At 34.1% G+C, this 24,205-nt stretch overlaps 2 protein-coding genes across 7 annotated transcripts in view; one reads left to right on the forward strand and one right to left on the reverse strand.

The window, feature by feature from the left end:
* LOC143256977 (putative inorganic phosphate cotransporter) overlaps positions 1-22,108 on the reverse strand; it is a 59,921-nt gene extending 37,813 nt beyond the window's left edge. The window contains exons 1-6 of one of the 6 annotated variants that reach the window (XM_076514969.1): positions 21,770-22,107; positions 16,556-16,674; positions 14,894-15,096; positions 11,196-11,429; positions 10,821-10,868; positions 386-569 (exon numbers count right to left, since the gene is read on the reverse strand). In XM_076514969.1, coding sequence (XP_076371084.1) covers positions 386-569; positions 10,821-10,868; positions 11,196-11,429; positions 14,894-15,096; positions 16,556-16,568 — 682 coding nt within the window. In that variant the 5' untranslated portion in view covers positions 16,569-16,674; positions 21,770-22,107. Of the gene's footprint in view, positions 1-385; positions 570-10,820; positions 10,869-11,195; positions 11,430-14,893; positions 15,097-16,541; positions 17,225-21,769 lie in introns of those variants that run through there. The other 5 variants (XM_076514967.1, XM_076514971.1, XM_076514968.1 and 2 more) reach the window with 5 other exon arrangements.
* Positions 22,109-22,313: 205 nt separating this feature from the next.
* Positions 22,314-24,205, forward strand: part of LOC143257840 (short transient receptor potential channel 5-like) — a 61,433-nt gene continuing 59,541 nt past the window's right edge. Inside the window, exon 1 of the mRNA XM_076516871.1 lies at positions 22,314-22,483. The gene's annotated coding sequence lies outside the window, so the exon portion shown is untranslated. The remainder of the gene's footprint in view (positions 22,484-24,205) is intronic.

Raw genomic sequence — 24,205 nt, forward strand, 5'->3', positions numbered from 1 at the left:
ATTGTTTTATTGATGCCTATGATATTAAATTAATATAAAAATCAGAAATAGAAACATTAATATAATGTGAAAATTATTAAGCTGTGGAAAGTAATAAATTAATCAGCCCAACAATTAATTTGGTTATGAAATTCCACTAATCTTTAAGTTCTATACAATGATAAATCTAATAAGCCTATCGCTATGAAATGGTGTGATTTATATATGGACAATAACAATGATACAGCATCACTACAGCCTGTACGTTCTATTCTTAATTAAAATAACATAACAAGAACATACTACTGTTTGTGACAAAATATTTCTTCTTTAATACAGTATTACCTGATTACAGAAAATGTACTATTTATAACTACTTGTGCTAATTATAATTTATTTCACTTACCAAAGACATAGAAAACTGATGGCCAGCCTCCAAGAAATTCAGAATCACATAAGAAAGCAGAAATTGGCATAGAAATAACTGTCCCAAGCTGTGATCCACTGTAAATAAATGCTGTTAACATTCCTCTTTCAGACTTTGGTGACCATCGTGCTATCATAGCATGCATTGCAGGAAATGTGACTCCCTGCAAAATATACATATGTAAATGCAATTTTTATTGTATCCATTGAATATAATGTGAAAAACTATAAAACATGCACATATCTCATTCAAAATTAATATAAATAATGTTTTTGTGCTCTCATTTACCCAGAAAAACCCTATCATTAATGGAAATGTGCACCATTACTGTAACCAGTTATTCATTACTAGACAGTAATACTGTATCTCCAAAAGCCTTGCAGTAAGGTGTCTTAATGATGAAAAATACATAAAAATAGTATTTAAACAAATTATCTTCACTACATCAAGTAAAACTATGTAATGTGTCTTTTATTCTTGTTGTACCCTGCAATAATAAGAGAAGGATTATATTCATAAAAGGTATGAAATGGTAGAAACAGCTTCCAAGCCTTTTTACTTTGTTCCTTATAAAAAAATGAAAACAATGATAACATTAGATATTAGGAAAAGAACAGTTTACCAAGTCCTAGCTAATATAAAACTTAAGTTAAAATTTTCCTTACCTAAAAATATTCCAATAGATAATCACCTTCCTGAACTACAAAGAACTATTACATTAAGTACGCAGTCATTTAAATTCTTGCACTTGCCACAGGGCTTAAACAAAGACCTCACCTTTACACATGTCAATATGATTTATAACAACCTATGATGTAATCACAATTAGATTATAGCCTTCCACAAACAGGAGTGTGAAACAACATTTTCCATGAGCAGTAATCTCCGTGAGCATTATCTTTTGAACAAAAACTCATTCATGAAAAGGCAAAGGAAATGGAATGGAAGTGGTGAGAAAAGGCAGAAAATTGTCCAAGTAAGAAAAATGTTAACTTCATAAATCATACTCTCTTGCACAGCATAGATATACCCCTCCACGAAAGAACAAACATGAGCTCTTTTTTCCTTCTAAAAGGGGCAGTGCAGCACCCAGTGGGAGATTTACATCTACCTCAAGGAGACAATACTCTTTAGCCAACAATATTTTGATGTTTGCTGTTTAGGAGATGAGGAACAGCAAAAGAAAGTATCACAAGAATTTTCTGCATGATGCTACAGTGTCAATAAAGTGAGCTGAGTGAAAGATTGGTCAACTGGCCATTATCTCCCAAGCATGCTGTTATGCATGATTATGTAGCACAGCTATAAGTCATGCTGTTCCATTTTGGAGAATAACTTACACAAGACATCAGAGTAATCAGATGCAGGGGAATGCATTCCAGACCTGTGTCCCAAAGCAAATCTAAGATCCATTTGGCTAGACCTATCCTCCAAGAAGTACTTGCTTCACATTACAATGGGATATCCTACACTGCACTGCTTGGTAATACTGCAGCTCTACTTTGCAAACAAGAGATGCATCCACTCAGTTTCATATTAGTAGTACTGCACAGCTTGATGAGGTTCTCTTGATTTTCACTTCCCTAAGAGCTTTGGACTGGGAAAGCAAGGATTTTCCTGTTCTGGACCACTAAAAGAAATGGATGGGGAGATATTCACATGGTTTAGAATATGGAGAGATGCTCACACCATGACATCACTACAATAATCTGAAATCAGGTTAAACACTGAGAGACAAAGCAATGGGTTACTATGACTAAAGACAGGAGGCATGAGAAAGTTGTGAAGGCAGGTACACATATGGTGCTTTTTTTACCATAAGTATAGTACAGCCTAGAAAATCAAATATGTAGACCATACCAAAGAAATATGATAGAAAATTCCATTTCAAGTGGCACTGCACTGAGCAGGGGTGGATAGGCCTAACACTTTCCATATACCTCCTGCTTGATGGGCATTTTAGGAAAGTATTTCACACAAGACAATACTGGCAACAAAGTTGGTTCCAACATCTCCATAACAAAGATATATAAATATTGTGAATAAGGTGGTTGTGGGAACTGACAAAGAAATGAGAAAAATAACCAACCCACCAACAGAGATTGGTAAGATTGGAGAGCACTGACTACAAGGAGATATCGGCCAGGGTAGGTCATACTCTCCTAAGGTGTAGGTAATGAGATATTAGTGTTGGGAATCAATTGCATCTTCTCTGGCAAGCTCTTATACAAGGGCATAGACAGCTAGAAGAAAAGTTAATTTTTTCCTATACTAAAAATGTATTTTTGATTGGTACTTAAACTCCTCTCACAAGATTAGCTGTTCTTGTTTAATGTTGCCCTCTATATGTGAACATTTTCTTTATGCATGCCACAAACCTCCCATTCTCTCCTGGTAGAATTGGAAGATTCCAATATATCTCTTGTAAAGCATTATGCATCACTTCTTAACCAACAGAGAATGTTGTGCTATATTCCTCTAATGAACTATCCCTTTGAAGTTTTACAAGTGTCAAACACTGGAGAAGGGGAGAAGAAGTATGTCAAATGTAAGGAGAGATAAGTACCTATAAGAAATACACTTTCAGTAGAGAAAAATTATAATTTCCCTCTACTCATAATATTAGCTAGAATCTCACATTGAGAAAGAGGATGAACTGGTGCTAGGGAACAAGAGAAGCAACCTTAAAAGTGTTCAAAGGATATCACTGAAAATGAGAGACTTGGGTCCAAAGATTAGAAGAGGGGAATGAGGTTATTCACCCTCAAGCAGTCTTGTGGAACAGTACATCTTAATGGTGAGTGTGCAAATCCATAAAAGATAATGTGTGAATTGATATGACTGTACAGTGTGAATTTAAAGTTTTAATAATACATGTTCAGACACCACTTACCACTGCATGGGATCCATGTGATAAAAAGTATATAATGGCCCCTAAAACAAAACAAAACAAAAACAAAGAAAGAAAGTATGAATAAAAGCTCACCAAAGCCTGAATTACAGGCACAGGCAGCAGATAAAATCTCCAGACGAAGAGGAAACTTCAATATGATAGAGATAGAGGAGATGAACATACTGGGAATGGTCTACATTCCAACTCACAGAATCCCTTTGATGATAAACATGAGAAGCAACAGAAAGAGAGGTGTTAGATTTGATAGAAGAACCACTGGAACAAAGCCCAGGAATAAAGAGGTGGGGTAGAATAGGCTAATTGAGCCACAAGACAAACCCAAGTGGTAAGGATAGAATGCGAAAGATTATTATGGGAGTAGGATTGCCAGGGGAGCAGGAGTTGTGAATGTGTACCCTAAAGAGTACAGTCTATACTAGAATGATTGGCCCTGATAAAACACAAAGGCATATCTAGATCCAGTTAAGTACAAAAACAGGAAAAAGAAGGAAGAGGAGATAGAAGAAACAGTCCTCCTGAGCTGCCTAGATCTTCAAGGAAAAGGAACAATGCAGATAAAGGAGATGACAGGTAGGATGATAAAACTCACATATGATATCAAAGGCAAACAAATCCAACCACCAATGCCCACACGCTAAGAGAAAGAAATGCATTTTATGAAAAAACAAAGCATGAAACTTAAGAAAATGGTTTAAACAGAAGTAAATAAAGCAAATGTTAAATTAAAGAAATAACCCAATCTAGAAAGGGAGGGAGATGTATCTCAAAGTACACACAATTTGCATAAGAATTGGTGAAACAAAAATCTTATGGTAATGAGAAATGAAAGGAATTAGATAAATGTCTGTTTAATACCTAGAGAGCCAGGAGACCAATGACATGTGGTCAAGGCGCAAGGTGAAAAATGAGCCACGCTAGACTTTTTAGTGGGAAATTCCCTGGTAGCAGACTAACTGTGAAATAAGTTCTTTTAGTTTAAGTACACATTTATGGAATATGTACGAATGGAACTACCTAACAAGAGAGTGACCCAGCCTATGAAACAAAACCATATTACCAAGGGTGAGACAAAGTCCACGTGTGAAGCAGCAGATTGTGCAGGTTGGGATGTAGGACATGTGACAGAGGTTGGAAAATAAGGATGGACTCACCAATGGGCAAAGTGGACAAGAGAAATTGCTGCATGAAGTAGTGGGATGAATGGGTACATCTATATATATATGTGTGTGACAAATCCAGGATGAAGGCATCAACTGCCAAAGATAGCAAAAAAGTTACTGGCGTATAAAATAGAGGCAGCTTAGTGATGAAGCCTGTAGCAAAGGCATCTCATAAGAAAGAACCCCACAGATGGTAAATATCCCACAAAATAAGGGTATGTAATATCCACTCCATGGGATATATTTGGTTGTGGCACAAAAATGATCTGCAACCAGTTTGAAATCAGCTTGCATATGATGTATAATAAGGCAAATGCAATGTTCTCGGTTGCAGAATAAGAGATACAATGTCCAGAAACATAGATCTCTAGACCATGTGCCCTTTAAGTGGAGAAGATGCACCATCACTGTACAAATGTCCAATATAATTATCCCCATACAAGAAAGTAACATAAAGCCTGACATATGGACAGAAACATGAGAACAGTGAGAAGCAAATCATTTTCCTTTGCAGATCAATGGCCCAAAGTTCCCCATGAATTGACCCATATTCACCATCCCCAAAAGGATGCAGCCATTAAAAGATGTAGGCTCAGGCACATGAAAAGAAGCAGAACTTCAGCCAACATATGGGCTTACTCAAGCCACCAATGCAGATTGTTTCATATGGTAGGAGGAAGGGAACTGGGGGTGGAAAGAGGACCACAATCAAGATATCCTTGTTTGTGAAGTGTCTATTGCTGAGATCTTATACATACATGACAGAGAGGGACCAGAAAAGTCATAGAAGACTACATCCTCAAAAATGACAAAACCAGTAAGTGACAGAGATTGAGCAGGTGTGGTAAACTTTTGAACAAAGTTATAAAAGAAGAAGGTATTACTCAATAGGGACTAGTGAAATTATAGAAAACCACATCTTCTAAAACCACAATAGCAGTAAGTGACAGGGTTGAAAGGATGTGTTGAACCAATAGCTCATTTGAAATAAGTCATAAATAAGAAGGTGGTACTCAAATCATATTCATGTCGATATGGACCTTCAAGTGGACAAGATATTGAGTAGGTCTGATGAAAGACTTCTAAAATTTGAACTACCAGCCCACCCACGTCACCACAAAAAGTACCTGCCAAGTAAGATTAGCCAATTCCTATTAAGCCAGCTATCCATGTGACAATGAAATTGTTGTCCCTGAGTATGATACTGTCATGCAAAAGATTGCACAATTTGATACAATATGTAAGATGTCTAGGCAAGTCCAAAAAATTCAAATTTGGTATTCCACTCCAAGATGGACTAACTGAAGATAAGAAAAAGACTGAGATGATAGCTGTATAAGAAAGCAAACTTTGGAGACCTACCTTGATGTTATCCACAATTCCTGAGAAAAGATCACACTCAGGGTAAGAAAAGACACCATAGTGAACTGAGATAGTGAAACAACATGGTGAAGACATGATAAATTAATTACAAGCTGCCAAGCCTATTTGCTTGGATAAAGAAAATAACGAAAATTAAAAAAACTTTGAAGCGTATGTAATGGGTATGACTGTTCACTGAAGAACATTATCAAACCACCTCTGACAGATGCCAGTAGATCACAGGATCTCAAGGAGGAGAAAGAAAACTGGAAGAAGGAGAAAAAGTTGGGGGAAAAAATAGAAATAGGAGACATATGAGGCTCCAATGGAAACAAATGAGCTAAAATATTTGAAAAGATCGAATGAAGTCAATGAGGCTCGATAATGTTCAGGACAATATCAATATATAACATCTCAGAACTGGGGCCATAAATAAATCCTTATGAGAAGTTGATGGTAAATGGAACCAGGCCAATGCAGTATCATGACCAATAATGTCCTAACAACATGGAACTGTGTAGCAAATGTCAGAGCCAAAGGACAGATTCAGACTGAAGTAGAGGAGAGAAAGATAAGGGTATCTCCAAAAACCCCACAAGATTTCTGTAGAGTCTCAGAGGGAGGTGTATATAAAAAAAAAACACCAGACAAAGTTGGTATGGGTAAGAGTCAACAAAGGACATCAGAAGTTAGAAACAGGATTTGGGAGGTATTCCACAAATAGGCAAAAAGTACACGTCACGTGAGCATGACATGCTCCTACTGATTAAGAAGTGAAGCATGATGATTTGCATGAGAGACATGTTGGAATTGGAAGATTCCAATTGAGGGAGCAGAAGGCTTGTGGCATGTGTAAAGAAAAGGTTTTCATATAAAGGACAGCACTAAATAAGACTAGCTAATTTTATGAGAGGAATTAAGTACAATACTGGACAAAAGACATGATATGGCAAACATGATGAGAGGAGACATGAAAATTCAGCAAAGTATCATTGCCATAAAAAATGAAACTAGGAAGATGGGAAATATGGTGAAACTGGCTTCTAGAGGAAGAGGAATCCCACAGTAAGAAAATGTGCCCTAAGTATGGGTAGTATGAATAAGGCCAAACACTCAAAGGAGATGATATGGGGCTGAATATTCATACAGGGGAAAAGAAGAGAGAAGGATGAATAGAAAAAAACAACCAGTTATCCTCATAAGCAACTCTAATGTAGGGGAGAAAAAACTCTCTTCACTGTAAAGAACTTGCAGGAGAAAGCCAAGACAAAAGTGAAAGAGAGATTTTGCAAATGAGAAAATGGAGAGCAGTAGTAAGTCAAAAGAAAATCCTAGAAGATGGAGAAACCAATCTGTGGGTAGGGCACAGGCAAAATATTTGTTCTAAAACCAAGGCCTGAACTTCAAAATCATTATAAACCAACAGGAAAACAGACAGGGTACATAAAAAACAGTAGAGCAGGTGTTTAAATGGATCATGATGAGAAGACCAGACAAACAAGATAGAAGATGAAGGCAAGCCAGAAAAGCAGCTATCATCATGAAATACTAGAAACAGATCAGATGTCCAGAATAGTACTCCAAATAAACAAAGGAAGTGGCTAAAAGATGTATCTATTGGATGTGTTGATATTAAACACAAAACAACACAAGGTGTCATCTATGCTGCACTCAAATAAATATAGAACCATACATGTGTGAGCTAAAGGAGACCATACATGTAATGAAGAGACCTGGAGAGCTCCAGAAAGAAACAAGAGTGAGGAAAGAGGGACACCCAGAGTTGTTGTGGGAACATGGTGGATTTTTGGATATTCCAGTATTGAGCAGCCAGAAACCAATGAAAAAGACATGTATAAACATTTTCAGGAGAAACAAAGGAATAAGGGAAGAAGGAAAGCCCAAAAGAGAGAGAAAAACCCTTTAGGCTAAAAATGTAGATATGAGTGATGAGGGGTCTACAGCTTTAAGTCTCAAATACTTAAAGAAGTAGACTGAATCTGCTATGCAAACAAATGAGAGTGGTCTCTAAATGAATGAGATACAGGGTGGAGTTGAAATTAGATTAGAGAAATGAGCTATCTATTCCAAACAAGACAGCTCTTGTAGAAGAAGGAAAAGAGCAGTAGACAGACCATTTTACAAGGAGTAAGTAAAGGTCAAATGTCCAAAGACTAGTGAAGCAAAGAGCAAATATGAATAGAAGAACTGATAACTGAATATTTGACTATTTTGGATGAACCAAACAAATCAAAAAACAGGCAGATAAATCAGAATGTGTCTGAGGCCTTGAATTTTGCCATCAACCAGCAGAAAATTTACTACATAGGGAAAAAGTTATAATTTTCCTACACACAGGTACTTAACTTCAGCTTACATACATAACTATACTTTTTTAGGGTAGCCTTCTACTTCCAAAAATATTTTTGCATGTCACAAGACTTTCACTCCATGCACCCCACAATTTACACAGTTTAACTGATTTTCACTTGCCAATTATCATGTGACAAACCTCCAACAAATTAATGCCACACATACATGTGACTCTATGCTATTCTACCATCATTTCAAGTATAGACAGAAACATAACAACCCATTCACACTGTGCAGGAATGGTGTGAGTGGAAGTAGATATCTGTTGTAAATACATTTTCAGTGCAGGAAAATTATAACTTCTGACAAGGTACCTTACTTCTACTCACATACAGAGCTAGAATTCCACAATGAACTGATAATGGGACCACTGTAAGAGAGAAACTAGAAGTATCCTTTGAAAGGGTCCAAGGACACCCTCTAATAAAAAGATTATATGTATCAGAGACCACATAATTTCTGTACCAGGTTTATTTATTGCCCATTTTTGAAAAAAGTGCGACAGACTTGGGTGGAAAACTATGAGAAGCACATCTCAGTGAGAGAGAAAATAGTTGGACAGTAATACTAACCACAATAAATTAGAATTTCAATCTCCCTGATGAACCTAATGTGGGTAAAATAAGGGATGTGTCTCAAAGGGTAGAGTGGCTAGGATGCAACAGACCATACATGACAAGTCAACTGAATACAAAACTCAATCACTGGGAGCCAACATCCATGCATGGCTTGACAAAAATCATACCATCAGTGGCAGGAAAAGATATACAACTTCTTCTCAAGTTCAGCCACTAGAGAGAGAAATCTTACCACTGATCTGTGAATAGGATACATGTGAGAAGAATGAAATACATATATAACCCACTCAAATGAGACAAACCAGAACCACCTCAAACACAGCACCATCCTTGGCTTTTACATCAAGGGGTAGCACCAAAGGAATAAGCAAAGTAACCAATAAGTACACCAACATTACCTACAACAATGTGGTAATGCACTAAAGATGAAGTGAGTGAGGAACCAGAGACATCTTGATAACATGTGTGAAGAGCTATTTTGATCGATCCAGTTATAAATCCAAAACTCAAGCACTGGGAAGCAACATTAATGCAGGGATAGGAAGAGTGATACCAATTGGTGTTACAAGAGTGCAGACAATATGCTGATTGGTTTGTGGGGGGGAGGATGAGAGATATCGAAGCACAGTTCAAAATTCAACATCCCCACAGACAAACCAGTAGAGAGATGGAACTGATATCTGGAATACATGAATACATGTTTTAATCTACATCAGCATAACACCACTGCCTTACTCTCAATTGAATTGGGTCTTTACTGTTTATATTGTGCATCCCTAATTCAGGAGGATACCTCCATGGTTCATCATTCCAGTGGCTTAGAACTTGAAAGTGGTAATGTCTCTCTTATTCCAAAGATGGAAATAGCAGAGGGGATGGAACATAGTGGAGAGTCTAGAGAAACATTCACACCAGAGACAATGCATTACATGATCACGAAACCATTTTTGGAAAAGTAGACCAAACCTGCTTATCACAATCTAAGGAATGAAAGTGATGGGCAGCAATCACCCTTTTGCTTTACCCATGAAGTCCATGGGTTAGTATGGTCTACAAAGGGTATGTTTATGAAGCGAGGAATAACCTAAAAGTGATCTTATGGAACACCACATCTCTAGTTTATGTGATTGTAAATGATGGTGTGCATTTTGTTGCCAAAGAAATAAAGAAAATGAAATCCTCATGGTTTTACAGTGTGGGCTTTAATACAAATCTAGGAGATCAAAGTATACTTGGACAGGCACCACTTGCTAAGGATTAGGTTCCTGATCAAAACATGAGACAAGCCCTTAAAAATAACATATATAAAACAAACAAGAGAAAAAAAAATAGTTAAAATCTCACCAAAAAGTGAAGGATGGTGGTAGTTGAAAGAGGGTACCCTGATAAGGAAGAAATGGATACCTAAAACAGAAAATAGGAGATGAATGTGTGAGGTGTAGTCCCAGTGTTCAACAGACAAAGTACCTTTAAACACATGATGGGGTTGAGATGTAGGTGAAAGCTAAGGTGTCTGATTGAAGTAAAGACACCTGGTACTGATTAAAGGAAGTAAGACACAAAGAATAAAAAGTCAATCAAATCACAAACCAAAACTAATGGACAATGTAGAAAAGGAAAAAAAAAAAGCACAAAAAAGTGGTGCAAGGGGATGAAACTAGAGGAAAAGGCCGAGAAGAATAATTATGCCAATGTGGAAAAAGTAAGAAGAGTAGTGGAGAGCTTCAGTGAGACAATTAATTATTGAGAGGTAATGATCAGAATTAGAACCTCATACATGAATCAATGACTCCAACTCTTGAGAGCCTAAAAGTAGAAATTCAACTTGATGATGTAACAAAATTACTTGAAGCATGAGGGAGATGAGATATGCTGGCCCCAGAATGCAATTGTACCAGAAAATGGTCAGAATGGACTCTGATATCTGGAGGAGAAGAAAATAACCAGGTAATCTAAGCAAGAGGCAGAGTGTAGGAGGCCTGAAACAAATCATATGAAACAACATATACAGATAAAAGTTAACATACCTGTAACATCCTATGCATACAAGAAGGCCAAGGGTGACCTGGAAATATCTACAGGAGGTGTAAAAAGGTTATCCTAATTATCATAGTCATGCTCATATTACAGTATCAAAAACAAGTATTTGATACCAACCCTACTGTACATTAAGCACAATATTTCACAAATAACAAAAATTAAGAATATAAAACCTTACTTTTACAAGTAAATAATTAATGGTGTGTACTGATTTACTTTTATTAGAGAAGCTAAATATGTGCACTTTCTAGTGAATCATTTACAAGTCATAACTTGCCATAAGAAGAGTTTAATCTTTAATGTTCCAAAGTATGATGTTTTCATAGAAACGAAAAAGTTAAACAGTATATTACTAAACTAACCTCTCCAAGACCCTCAAGAACTCTCACTGCAATAAAACTTATCATGCTGAGCCTTGCTGCAAGAGGAGTCAAGAGTGTTAGAATAGCTGTACAAAGCACTCCTAATCCAAACAACCACTTTCCACCAACTTTCTCAGCTATACGTCCACCAGGAAGTTGAGTTATGACATAACCAAAAAAGAAAAACCCCAGAATCAAACCCTGCTGAGTTTCATCCCATACAAACTCTCCATCCTGCAAATTGTATTTAGGAAAAAAATATTTTTTGAGAGAGAGAAAATATTTTTCAAAATGTAAACAAGACTCTATAAAATGTGTACATCTACTCAAGATCTCTAAAAATGAAACAAACTATGTAAGACTAATCTCTTAGGTACATTTATCACTAAAGAACAATTCAGGTAAAACTACAAACAATGGCAATGGATTCACAATGAGGAAAGTGTAGCCTAATAATAAAGATGAAGATGGTTGACAAAACATTTTATTTACAAGGTTCAAACATTTTGGAATATGCTTATTATATCTTTTCATGTTTTGCTAAAGGTTTATCATGTAAGTGGTAAACAGAAGGAAAAATAACAGATTATAGAATATATTATCAATATATCATGAATTACAAGTTCCAAGAGACAATCATAACTCTTCTTAACAAATAGCTTAGTTTTAAGTGTGTAACTGTAGAATATTTTAGGTCTAAAGAAGTTTGTAAGTTACTAAGAACAGGGCAATCTAGAAGAAAAAATTCTTTATAAAGTTCAAGGTCTGAGGATCGTGTGGTAATGATTGAGTAAACATTATGTGAAATATTGTTACCTGTGGTTTCAACTTGTAAATGCATGGATGAGTAGCTGGGTTTAAGCAATGGATAGTTAGTTCTTTTTGATACTTAGATTTTAATGAGTGCATTCTGAAATGTTTGAACCTTTTAAATAAAATGTTTTGTGTCAATCATAATCTTCTTCACTGTTAAACTACAAATATTACTTGGGAAATTTGGACTGGCATGCACTTTTATGACAACTAACAGTGAAGATGTATAATTTGCAGGTTGGAAGACAAATTGGAGGCTATGCTGAATAGAATAAATGTGACACATGATGAGAAGTGTATATTGTGGAAAATAGCAACTTACATCGTTACATGCATAGGATGCAGCAGATAAAAAAAATACTTTGTTAAGTTTGAAACAGTACTATTAAGATTGGAAGAGGTGAATTATATTGTAATGAGCAGATCACATTACATAACAGATTTAAATTACTAGCTTGTGCAGATTAAGGACAATGGGAAGAAAGGAAAACAAAGAAGCAATGGATAGGAATAAAAACTTATGAAGGTTATAGTTATAGGCAATTTCTTGGTACAGTACATTGGATGGGATAGTCTGACAGGTAAGTAGAGTGAAAAAAATATATATACTATCCAGAGGTAGGAATGAGAAACATAACTGACAAAGCAAGTGATACAGTAACAGGTATTAGCTCTGATACAGTTTCTGTTTAGCTCATAAAGATTTATGATGTAGGGAGGGTACATCAGAAGAGTCAATTTACAAGTACAGGGTGTTTATATAGGCATTTTACCCCTTAAGTAGCAGAAATGTTGAACATAGCAGCATCAATTGATGATGACTACCATTTTAGGGTTAAAGAAAACAGCCATATTTTAACTGTGTCGGGGCTACTAATGATTTTCAACTGTAGTGATAATCATTGATCATAATTATACAGAATTTTAATTTCAGGTTCTAATTATTATTAAAATCAGAATTTTTGTACTATAGAAGTTGCTGTCATTGTATTTTTAAATTAATTATTCAGTTCTGTAATTCATCACTGGATACTTCAGACTCATTTTTACCATATTATTATTTAGAGCACCTGCAGCTCTTATAACAGACTTGTTACAGATTCAATTTTTTATTGTTCAGAAACCAAAATTTTTCATGGAAAAGATGTCTTTTGCATTGTTGATATCTAAAATAAGGGAAAATATAGGTGGTACACCTGCATAACAACAACCTTTTAAAAACATGTTGAAAACATATATACTGTTTAACAATGTTAAATGTAATCTAAATATAATTATAGCTACTAATTCTCATTAAAAACCTAGAAATTATGTTTAACTATTTTTATTTTCAGATAAATTACATTATTACAAATAGATATAGCTTTGAAACTGCTAGATTATAACATGACAGCTAATTATTTAAGAAATATTTTTACATAATTATAATTTTGACTTATTTAAGAAACTTTGGGATTATATGGTTAACACTGATAACGTAAAATACACAATTATTACATGGGAAGCTTCTTTTTTCATGTACAAATACGGAAAATAATTGTAACACAATTGTAATACTTGTATGATATATTTTCAAATACTGTTTGAAGACAGGTTCCTCTGGCTTTCCATATTTTTTTCACTTAAAAAAATTTGTTGATGAATTTTATATGTTAATTCTAAGTACATTTCAACAATTTTAACTCAAATTATATTTTAAATTGATATTTTGTCATTTAATTAAACATAATTCAGAGCAGATAAAGAGGTCATATTTTCATTTCTGCACAGCTGTAAACAGAACAACAATTTTTTTGCCTATCTGCAAAAATAACACTATTTTTGCTAAAAACCTCTCGCTCTTTAAGAATATATTATACATTTATTGTTTTTTATGCTAGTTTTAGTGTTTGGTACCACATCAGCACTTTGATCATTTATTAACAGCTTAAAGAAATTTTAAATATTACTATTTTAAAAGTCCTAAAGTCACCTTGAATGCTGATGCATAATTAGAGATTTCTGTATGATTTTACCTGGTTCATTCATCTCAACAGGTAGCCATTCCACATTTAAGTGTGAAAGACAAAATGGAAGGCAGCTGGTCAACATCATACACTGCTAATTCTTTGTTTAACCTTTTATCAACAAATAGTATGATTGACTACACATTCTGTTTAAGTTAAAATGTGGAATGTTTAGATCATCATAAAACTTATTGGATAAGTATATGGATGTGAAGAGAAGGTTTCAATAAATCAAGTTCTAATACTGGTTTGCCAAACACCCTTTTGTTACCTTGTTTGTTTTATGTTCTTAATTTTATAATACTAGCATGGCACTAATACGGTAGAACTGTACCTCATAATACAACTAGTACACATTTTTTATAATACCAGTTTTAAGTATATAACGTGAATGAAGAAACTGTTGTCTGTTAATATACTTTCAAGTGTACACAGTGGTTCACATTCAAATCTTAATATTATTTGTAAATTATACACAGTGATTCACATTCATATATTAATGCTTTATTGAGGTGATGAAGGTTTGTGCTATAAAAGTTCTTACAGTGTCTGTTCATGCACTTTAAATTTAGTTTAATTTACACACGATTTTCTTTTTATACTCTTAGTTATAATCATAAATCTTATAAATGTAAGCTCAAATTTACAAGAGCACAAAAATGAGTTTAGGTTCCTAATTATGTAATTTAACATGAATTTAACATTACAAGTTCAATTCCACAAACAAATTAAGAGATGTTAATATTTTTTTAAGAATAAGGAGTAATAAACTTGAAGCTTCTCTAAATAAAATGAATTCATTAAAAATTACAACTAATTCTATCATTAGTTACATTAAAATTGTCTTAATGTCTAATACAGTATATAAAGAGAAATTACCTTTTCATTATTCTGTGTCGAATTTTTCATTCTTTCATCTGGGCAGTCATGAGACATAGATTTATTTGTAATGGTAACAGCAGATTTGTTCACCATAGCAACTATAGCTATATTCAAATTAACTCTCAAGGCATAAATATTGACAAATCCCAAAAATCCAATGAATGCCACTACATATCTTGCTGGAATGTTTTGTATCCATCCTGATGTATATGAAAGGTTAGAAAAAGTCAGTCCAACAAAATATAAATCACATTAAGTACAGGGTAAAAAAGAAAAAAATATATCAAATGGTTTATTTCAGTCAAGAATGTCTGTGCATCCTCCTGCCACTTTGCTTTTGAGCTACTTTTTTACATCATATTTATTTTGTTAACAAATTATGTATCAGCATATATTTTGAAACTTAGATTAATATATTTTAAATGGCAGAATTATAATAGCTTGTGAGTAAAACAATGAATAACGTGGTAATACGCCAATCACATGGTTACAAACATATACAGTGCTAATGGGGCTTTTTGCCCAATACCAGAACTATTCAGATTGGCTTGGATACAATAACCATATTATTACTCCTGACTGAAAAGTGAGGTAAAAAAACTCTTACATCTGTTCCTAGTATTATTACAGCTCAGCTTCCAGATATCAAAATGTCATTATGCTTAAATATGTGGTGATGAAACACAACCACCAAAATTTTTATCAAATAACTAATATTTTGTAACTAAAATATTTTAGTGAAACATTTTAAGACAGTTAGCTTACACCATTAACAAAAAAAGTATTAAAACAATTATCATAATTAAAAATTACACAATTTTGCTTAAATTTTATCTTTTTTTCAAAGGGATTTATGTCAGTGTAAATAAAATAATTGACTTTAAATAAACTGGTACACAAAGTTTTCTTGCAATCATTATAAATTTTATTGTTAACAATAACAACACATGTAATGAACACATTCACCACCACCTACATTATTAACGAAACATGTTTATTAGATTTGCTACAACTTTTTAACCCAATTTTAACCCGAACTGCTGTTAAAAATCTGTAATTTATTTCTTTTTATAATTAAATTCAAAACAATAAAATCAATTTTTGTTGCTTTTTGTTCAATTTTATTTTGAACATTGAATAAAATTGTTAAAAATTGGAATGAAACAACGTTATGAATTGAAACAGAAATTATCCCAAGTTTATATTTTATAGAAAAATACACGAATAAGTTTCTATTTCAGTTTTATCACGACTTCTTGGGCGTACGTGTTTTTAACACATCATGAGTAAAAATACACAATATTCGGAACAAGTCGACAGTTATATTCGTTCGCTAAGCCTAATGAATGGGGGGTGTACCTTGTACTAACAAACACGAATATATATATTTTTTAATTTTTGAAATTTATTACCATAATAATAACTTTTATTTTACATTAAAATAGCGTTGGGGAATGCTTCTAGCAATAATTGCTAGTAATATCGTATACAGCTATAGCCTGAATTGAACATTTTATAATCATGACTTTTCTAATATTAATAATATATATCATGATATTGCAATATTATAAAAGGTATAATTCAGATTTTTTATAAACCAAAACCAATATTTCATTGTTTTCAATCCGCAGTTTGTCATCAATACATTAATATTCAAACCTGGTGGTTCCATAGTTTCTCTCCTTCGTTGTCAAAAATAGCTCGTCAAGCAGCATAAAATCTCGCAGTAGATATACTAGAAAGCATCACATTTTCTCGTTATTACCAATATCAGTAATCTGTAAATCGAATTTCAATAAAAAAATTATCGAAAATGTGTGCAAAGTGTAACACGTAATCTAGAAGCCACTCATAGTAGAACGTATCTCTTTTGTACTTTGATCATCACAAAATAAAAGCACCTCATTCTTTTTTACTCCTAACATTTGCGGATTTAAATCAGATAACTGCGAGCATTTGACCCATTTCGCTGATCTGATTCGGATCTGGAATCTATTTCTATCTCTCTAGGTGTTTGGGTATATACAGGGTGGCCCGTAAATCCCTATCCATCCATATGTTATTATGTTATATTCAATTACGCATGTATTATAAATTTGTTTCTTTTTTTCAGAGAAACATGGCCGATGTAAGCCCGTTTACACTTGAAAATGTCTCACAGAAAATGGCGTCGCATAATATTATGTAGCGAGAATGAGGAACAGCACACAGATACACTGGATACATAAGATATATGGATGAGTAGGGACTTATGGGTCACCCTGTATATTTGTTTACCCAGGAAGGTCAAGTACACTAGACCTCTTCCTCTTTCCATTACTTTGTTTTAGTGGCCTGATTAAGATATTTCGAGTAAATACAACTGAATGGCTGAAATAATATCATAACTTTAATCTGATCCTTTTCAGGGCAATGTCCATTTATGTTGTTCTTTCATTTTTTAAAATTTATTATTGTTATTTTTAATAAGTCTAAAACGTAGGTGGCCTGCTTTATTTTAACATTATTTTATTATTATTATTTTAAAATTTGATTTTATCTTAAAGAACTGATATACAAATTTAACGGGGAGAGGTGTTTAGGTCTCTCTTCATCATGCAATATCTGTCTAGTTCGCATAACAACTCATTTTTTCGCCAATTTTTATCAAAATATTTTATTGTACTATGTAGAAGTCTGTCTGGTATTGTTTGTGTGTTTAAGTAATTGTGCATGAACTTTGAGGAAGTGGTTTTAGGTACTCTGTATGCTGATGTAATTAGTGTATTCTGTAATGTTTGGAGTTTGGTTTGTATTTGTTTTTCACTTACATTGATCCATGCAGGAGCTGCATAGTCTATTACTGGTCTAATGTATGTCTTGTATATTTTAATGATGTTTTCTGGTATTGTTCCGTAGTTTTTACCAGTTAGACTCCTAGCATAGTTTATTATTCGCCAAATTTTAGTTTTTGTTATTTACATGTTTTATCCATGTAAGTTTAGAATCATATGCTGACCCTAAAAATTTTGCAGATGTAGCAGTTTGGAGAAGCTTTCCGTTCATGTAGATCTGGGGTTGAACTTTTTAATGTTTCGTTGATTTTGAAATATTACTAATTGTGTCTTCGCTGTGTTTAATAATTCCATGCGGTAGTCCCATTTCATACATACGGAACCGAAGACCATTGTGCCATACAGTGTCGAATGCTGTCTCGATATCGAGGAAGCAGACGACAGTGCATTCTTTTTTATTTAAACTGTTTATTATTGTTTCAATTAATCTAATTAAATGATCTGTTGTTTGTCTATATTTTCTAAATCCTGCTTTTTGTTCTTCTGGTAATTTTGAATTAATCTCCAAAAATGTGGAGAGTCTATTGCTTATTATTCTTTTAAGAATTTTGCCTACACAGCTGGTTAGGCTGATCGGTCGATAACTGTTTGGTTTATTGGTTGGTTTTCTTTCTTTGTGGAACATTAAAATATTAGCTTGCTTCCAAGAAACTGGGATGTATCCAGAGTATAGAGATAAATTAAATATGGCTAATAGGTGGTCAAATAATTTTGGAGTGCCTTTTTTGAGAAGGATTGTTTGTATTCCATCATTTCCTGGTGCTTTGTTTTTTGAATTTTTGATTGCTTGTTCCAGTTCATTTAGATTGATTTTTTTTTGGTGAGTAGTTGGGTATTGTAGTCATATGTATTATTAGCGTTGTTGTTTATAATGTTGACTGGAAAATGTGATTTATATAACTCTATGTTATTTGTTACGTAGTTATTTATTTTGTTGTAGTGATAGTTGTTCATGTCCGAGTCATTGTGTGTTTTAAATGTGTTTTGTAATTGATGTTTGAAGGCTTCTGCTTTTTCTTTGTTGGTTTGTGCTAGGGTGTCGTTATATTCGAGTGTTGGGTATTTTCTTGTCGTAGGTTCATTTGTGAATCTTTTTAAGTGTAGCCAGAACTTACTAGGGTCGGTTTGTTCGTTGAGTTGGGAGCAGAAGTTGTCCCATTTTTCATATTTTAGCTGTTTAATTTATGCTCTAATTTTATTTATAATGTTGTTAATTTGTGTTTTTATTTCTTGTTTTCTTGTTGCTATGAATAGTCTTCTTAATTGTCTTCGTTGTTTTATCATTGTTAATAGTTGTTTGGTTGGTTTCCATGCATTGTTTGTGGTTGTATATTGTTGTTTTGGTACTGTGTCTGTAGCTGCTTTTAGAAGACACTCCATGATTATTTGACTGTAACAATCAATTTCTGATTCGTTATTCGCTGTATGTTTAATTTTGTCTGGTAGTATGTTGTCTAGTACTTTTTGAAATTCTTGCCAATTTGCTTTCTTGTAATCAAATTTGTCTTGCCTACAGATTTTATTTTTATGGGGGGTGAGATCGAAGACACACTATATTGGGAGATGATCGCTGTCAACATCTTTTCCCACATTAAAATTTATTAACTTTTGTCTCACAGTAAAAGAGGTGAGACAGATGTCTAGCATATCATTTGAATTTGTTGCATTGATAGTATGGGTAGGTGTATTATCATTAATAAGGGATATGCTATTGTTATCTATGAATTGTAATAGGTGTCTGCCATTTGAGTTAGTGGATTTACATCCAAAGTTCTCATGTTTGCTATTCAGATCACCTATTACAATTGCATTTTGGTTGTGGGAAAAGATGTTGTAGATGAGATTTATGTCTATGCACTTTGTTGGAGAACAGTGTAATCCTGCTATTGTTATTATCGAGTGGTTTTCTAAGAGGATATCAACCACGATATTTTCATTGCTGCTGTTCATTTGGATTTCAGTAACAGAAAGATGGTTTTCATATAGTAACATAATTTCTCTGTTGATGTTTTGATTATTTCTTCTATCTCTTCTTATTGATGTATAGTTACATACTTTGAATCTATTCTTGGGATAAATTAATGTTTAACTTATAATAAGAATATCAGGGTTAGTATCTGTTATTAAGTCTTCGATGTCGTGTTTCTTGGAAGCAAGTGCACCTTGGATGTTGATGCTTAGAACTGTGAATTTTAATATTTTAGCATGTATCCTGTGATTGTTATTAGTTGCGGTATGTGTGGTGTTATGTGTTTTTTAGCTATGTTTATGAAAAGGTCTCTGCTATTTTTCGATTGTTTCGGTTTTGTAAATTCTGTAATGAACTCTGTAAGATTGTTTTTAATTAGTTTTACTATTAGACTTGTTTCATCGTTTGTGTTTTCTTTTACTGTAAGATTGTTGTTTTCTTTGTTGCTTGTTGTATCTGTGATTTTGTTAGGTTCTTGTAGATTGGTTACTGTTTTCGTTGAATTTTGTTGTTCTTTTGTTAGTGGTTTTGGTTGTGTAATATTTTCTTTCAACTTTTGTGCATATGTAATTGGTCCTGTGGTTGTGTGTGTTTGTTGTGTTATTGTATTTGTTGTGTTATCTTGTGTTAGTTTTATTGTTTTTATTTCATAGATGCGTTGTTTTACCTTTTTATATTTGTCGCATCCTTTATAATTTGCTGTATGTGTTTCTCCACAGTTACAGCAGTTTGGTGTAGCTTGTTCTTTTTCACAAGCAGATATGTGGTGTTGCTAGACATGCCGCTGAAACATGTCCGTATCGTTGGCAATTAAAACACTGTGTAATTAATTCTGCTGGTGTTTTTAGTTGTTCCAATTGGAATTTTTGGTACTTCAAAATGATACCATTGTTTATCAGTTCCATGATATTGTAATGTTGTTCCATGTCTACTCTTACTAAATTTATTACTTGATTTGTGACCTTGGATATAATTCTTTCTACTTTAGTGTACGATATACTTAGATTTTGTAGTGCTTGCTCAATATCCTCTTTGGTTATGTGGTGGTGCACCCCTCGGATTACTATTGCCTTAGGCTGTGGTTTAGTTCCTGGTAAATGCATATTTATGTTCCCTGGTGTGAAGGCGTCCTTGGGCCATTTTTTAACTAGTTTATTTACGTCAGCAGCTCCTTGACCTCGGATAAGGACACCGCCCCTTGGTAAACGCTTGACGCTTGCTATTTCGACACTTGGTTTACATCTACTAATTTCCGCTGCTAGTTGTGGTTGATTAAATGTGCCACGCGCCTTAAATAATAATAGAATATTGGAGTGGTTTCGTTTTAGGTGGTGTATCATTTGGTTGTGTAGTTTCATTTTGTAATGAATTTCTTCTTTTTCTTTTGGATATTACAAGAGTAAACTCTTGGTTTTCGTTAGTTTGTTCATCGCTTTGTTCTAGATTTTTTTTCTTGATTAGTTTTTATGTTATCAACATCCAAGGCTTTGTTTAAGTTAGTATCATTATTTGTATTATTTTTACTGGAGGAGGCCCGGCATGGCCAAGCGCGTAATGCGCGCGACTCGTAATCCGAGGGTCGCGGGTTCGCGCCCGAGTCGCGCTAAACATTCTCGCCCTCCCAGCCGTGGGGGCGTTATTATGTTACGGTCAATCCCACTATTCGTTGGTAAAAGAGTAGCCCAAGAGTTGGCGGTGGGTGGTGATGACTAGCTGCCTTCCCTCTAGTCTTACACTGCTAAATTAGGGACGGCTAGCACAGATAGCCCTCGAGTAGCTTTGTGCGAAATTCCAAAAAAAAATAAAAAAAAAATTTACTGGAGGAAGGAACTGTCTCGACCTCAGTATGAGAAGTTATTTATAATCTTCATTTTCCGAATTTTCGCTTGAGTTACTTAATTTAACTATTTTTCGTTTTGGTTTTCTTTTTTTTTCTTGAATTACTTTCTTTATCACATTCAAGAGATGTTAATTTAGCTTTTGCTATATTAAACAGTGCCAGTAACGGGGAGTTTTTTTCCAAGTTAGAAATTAATTCTAGTTTTTGGCCACCAAACGAACTAGACTTACCTTGCTTGTTTTTCTGGCCACTAGTTGTGGATGATCCTTCTTTTTCGGGAGTTATTGTTGTATTTTCAGCTGCATTGGTCGGTATCGCTTTTTCTTTGGCGACCCGCATTTTCCACGACCTAGTTGGATCTCTCTTTTACCTTTTTCATTCAACTGGTGTTGTTTCTAATAATATGAGTAATTGGTTTTGTCTAAATGGGTATAGTAATTTATCTTTGCCCAGATAAGTGAAGATGGTTCTCGCAGGAAAATAGTTATAAGTTTTCCAAAACTATGCCTACATACTCAAGAGCTTGCAAAAACACGTCTATCTCTTAACTCACTCTCGCCAAAATTCTTTCGGGTCTGGTGTCCCCTTTCCAAAGAAATTGTCAAACCGGTTATGTGTTTCGTTTTCTAACGTAAAAAAACCAAAAAAAAAGTTTATTATTATTTATGAAAACGCAACAAATAGATTTCAATAACATGAGCTGCTTTTTGTAGATTTTTGTTATAAACCGTGTAAGTGAGAAAGTTTGTATCTCGCCATGTTCCTCACGCTCTCTCTCTAGTGTAGCTATATTACTTCAAAACAGTATTGAGCAATGCTAGTAATTTACATTGGTTGAATCATGTGATCAGGCATCATAAGATACCAAAGGCGGAATCTTCATTACAGAATAGGAAGCGTCCAAGTTAAATTGTGGTGAAGCAGACAACCACTCAGATTCCAAAGTAAGTATGAAGATCTACAGTTGTTCTAGATACGTAGACTTACTTTCCTCACCAGAAAACAAGATTAGTCGCGCGAGATACTTAAGAAGATAACCTTCGTGAAGCCTTGCACGAAATTCAAAACAAACCAAAACCAAACTGGTTTAAAGTAATATCTCACATTGAAATCTGCATTAAATTACTTAGTTGTTTTTATATCAAGCTTTGTGAATAGTATGTAAGAGCCTGGAGATATATAAATATGGTATAATATAATAAAAATATGTTTTTTAAATCGTTGATTATATCATCAGATTAAGATTCATTTTATAAAGAATTCAACGTTTTAGTTAAGACTATGATAAAATACCTGTTTTGTAATATAAGTTACAATTTTATCACGTTTATCTCTGATGGAGGAACCTGATAATAAGCGCAACTAGTTCTATTTAATCTGTTTGGAAAAGGTTATTCGTGATTTTTTCTTTCTTCTTTTTAGTAAATAATTCCAATTAAAATAAGTTCTTTACGAAAAATAGTAGTATGAAATACACTAATATTAATTTAATCAAAGCATTTAAAAATATTTTTTTAGGGACTTCATTTTCAAGTACAAACATGAAGTTGGGGTATAGTACATTGAAGTGTGAGATGGCACAGCGGCATGTTTGCGGACTCACAAGGCAAGCAACAGCATTTCGGCAGCCTTGGTGAATAGAGCAAAACTAGTCAATGTGTTGTTGTGTGCTTAACCTCAAACAAACCATTCCCTTTAGTGCCGCAAAGAAAACAATATATTCTACACAAGTTACTGGAAAATATGAGGACTAACTGAAGTGGAAATGGCAATTTCTTTTATTGTGGTCATGAATAAATTAACTAAAACCGGTGACACAGAATTTTTCGTTCTTAAATACCGTTTATCTGGTGATGACGAACATTTTGAGATAAAACATTTGTACGAGAAATGTGTGTGTGTTTTCTTATAACAAAGCCACATTGATTTATCTTCCGAGTCCACCGAGGGGAATCGAATCGCTGATTTTAGTGTTGTAAATCCGAAGACTTACCGCTGTGCCGGTGGGGGGACGTGTACAAGAACTAGAAATTTTTTTTTAAAAATTCATGATGAAAACATAAAGAAAGATTTAAAGGTGAAGTCATTTGAAAACATTTCAAAGTACAGTGAACTGCTTCTTCAACGGGCACTTATATAAATATATATTTTTAAATTCAAATTTTATTAAAAAGACACATAGTTTTGTGATGAAAGTTTGTTTGTTTTGGAATTTCGCACAAAGCTACTCGAGGGCTATCTGTGCTAGCCGTCCCTAATTTAGCAGTATAAGACTAGAGGGAAGGCAGCTAGTCATCACCATCCACCGCCAACTCTTGGGCTACTCTTTTACCAACGAATAGTGGGGGTGTATAATGTAACGGTCAATCCCACAATACTGGGAGGGCGAGCATGTTTAGCGCGACGCGGGCGCGAACCCGCGACCCTCGGATTACGAGTCGCACGCCTTACGCGCTCGGCCATGCCAGGCCTGTGATGAAAGAAGAGTGACGTAAAGAAGCAAATAATCAAATAGTAAATTATAGTTTTAAGCAGTAAAAACAAAAAGTAGAGGACGTAAAGAAGCAAGTGGTTTGTGGAGTTTCAGTATGATTTATGTTTGTTATGTAAGATAATTTGAATACTACAATAAATTGTTTGTTTGTTGTACAGGGCGGCCCGTAAGT

Source organism: Tachypleus tridentatus, chromosome 7 (assembly GCF_004210375.1).
Source record: "Tachypleus tridentatus isolate NWPU-2018 chromosome 7, ASM421037v1, whole genome shotgun sequence".
Taxonomy (NCBI): domain Eukaryota; kingdom Metazoa; phylum Arthropoda; class Merostomata; order Xiphosura; family Limulidae; genus Tachypleus; species Tachypleus tridentatus.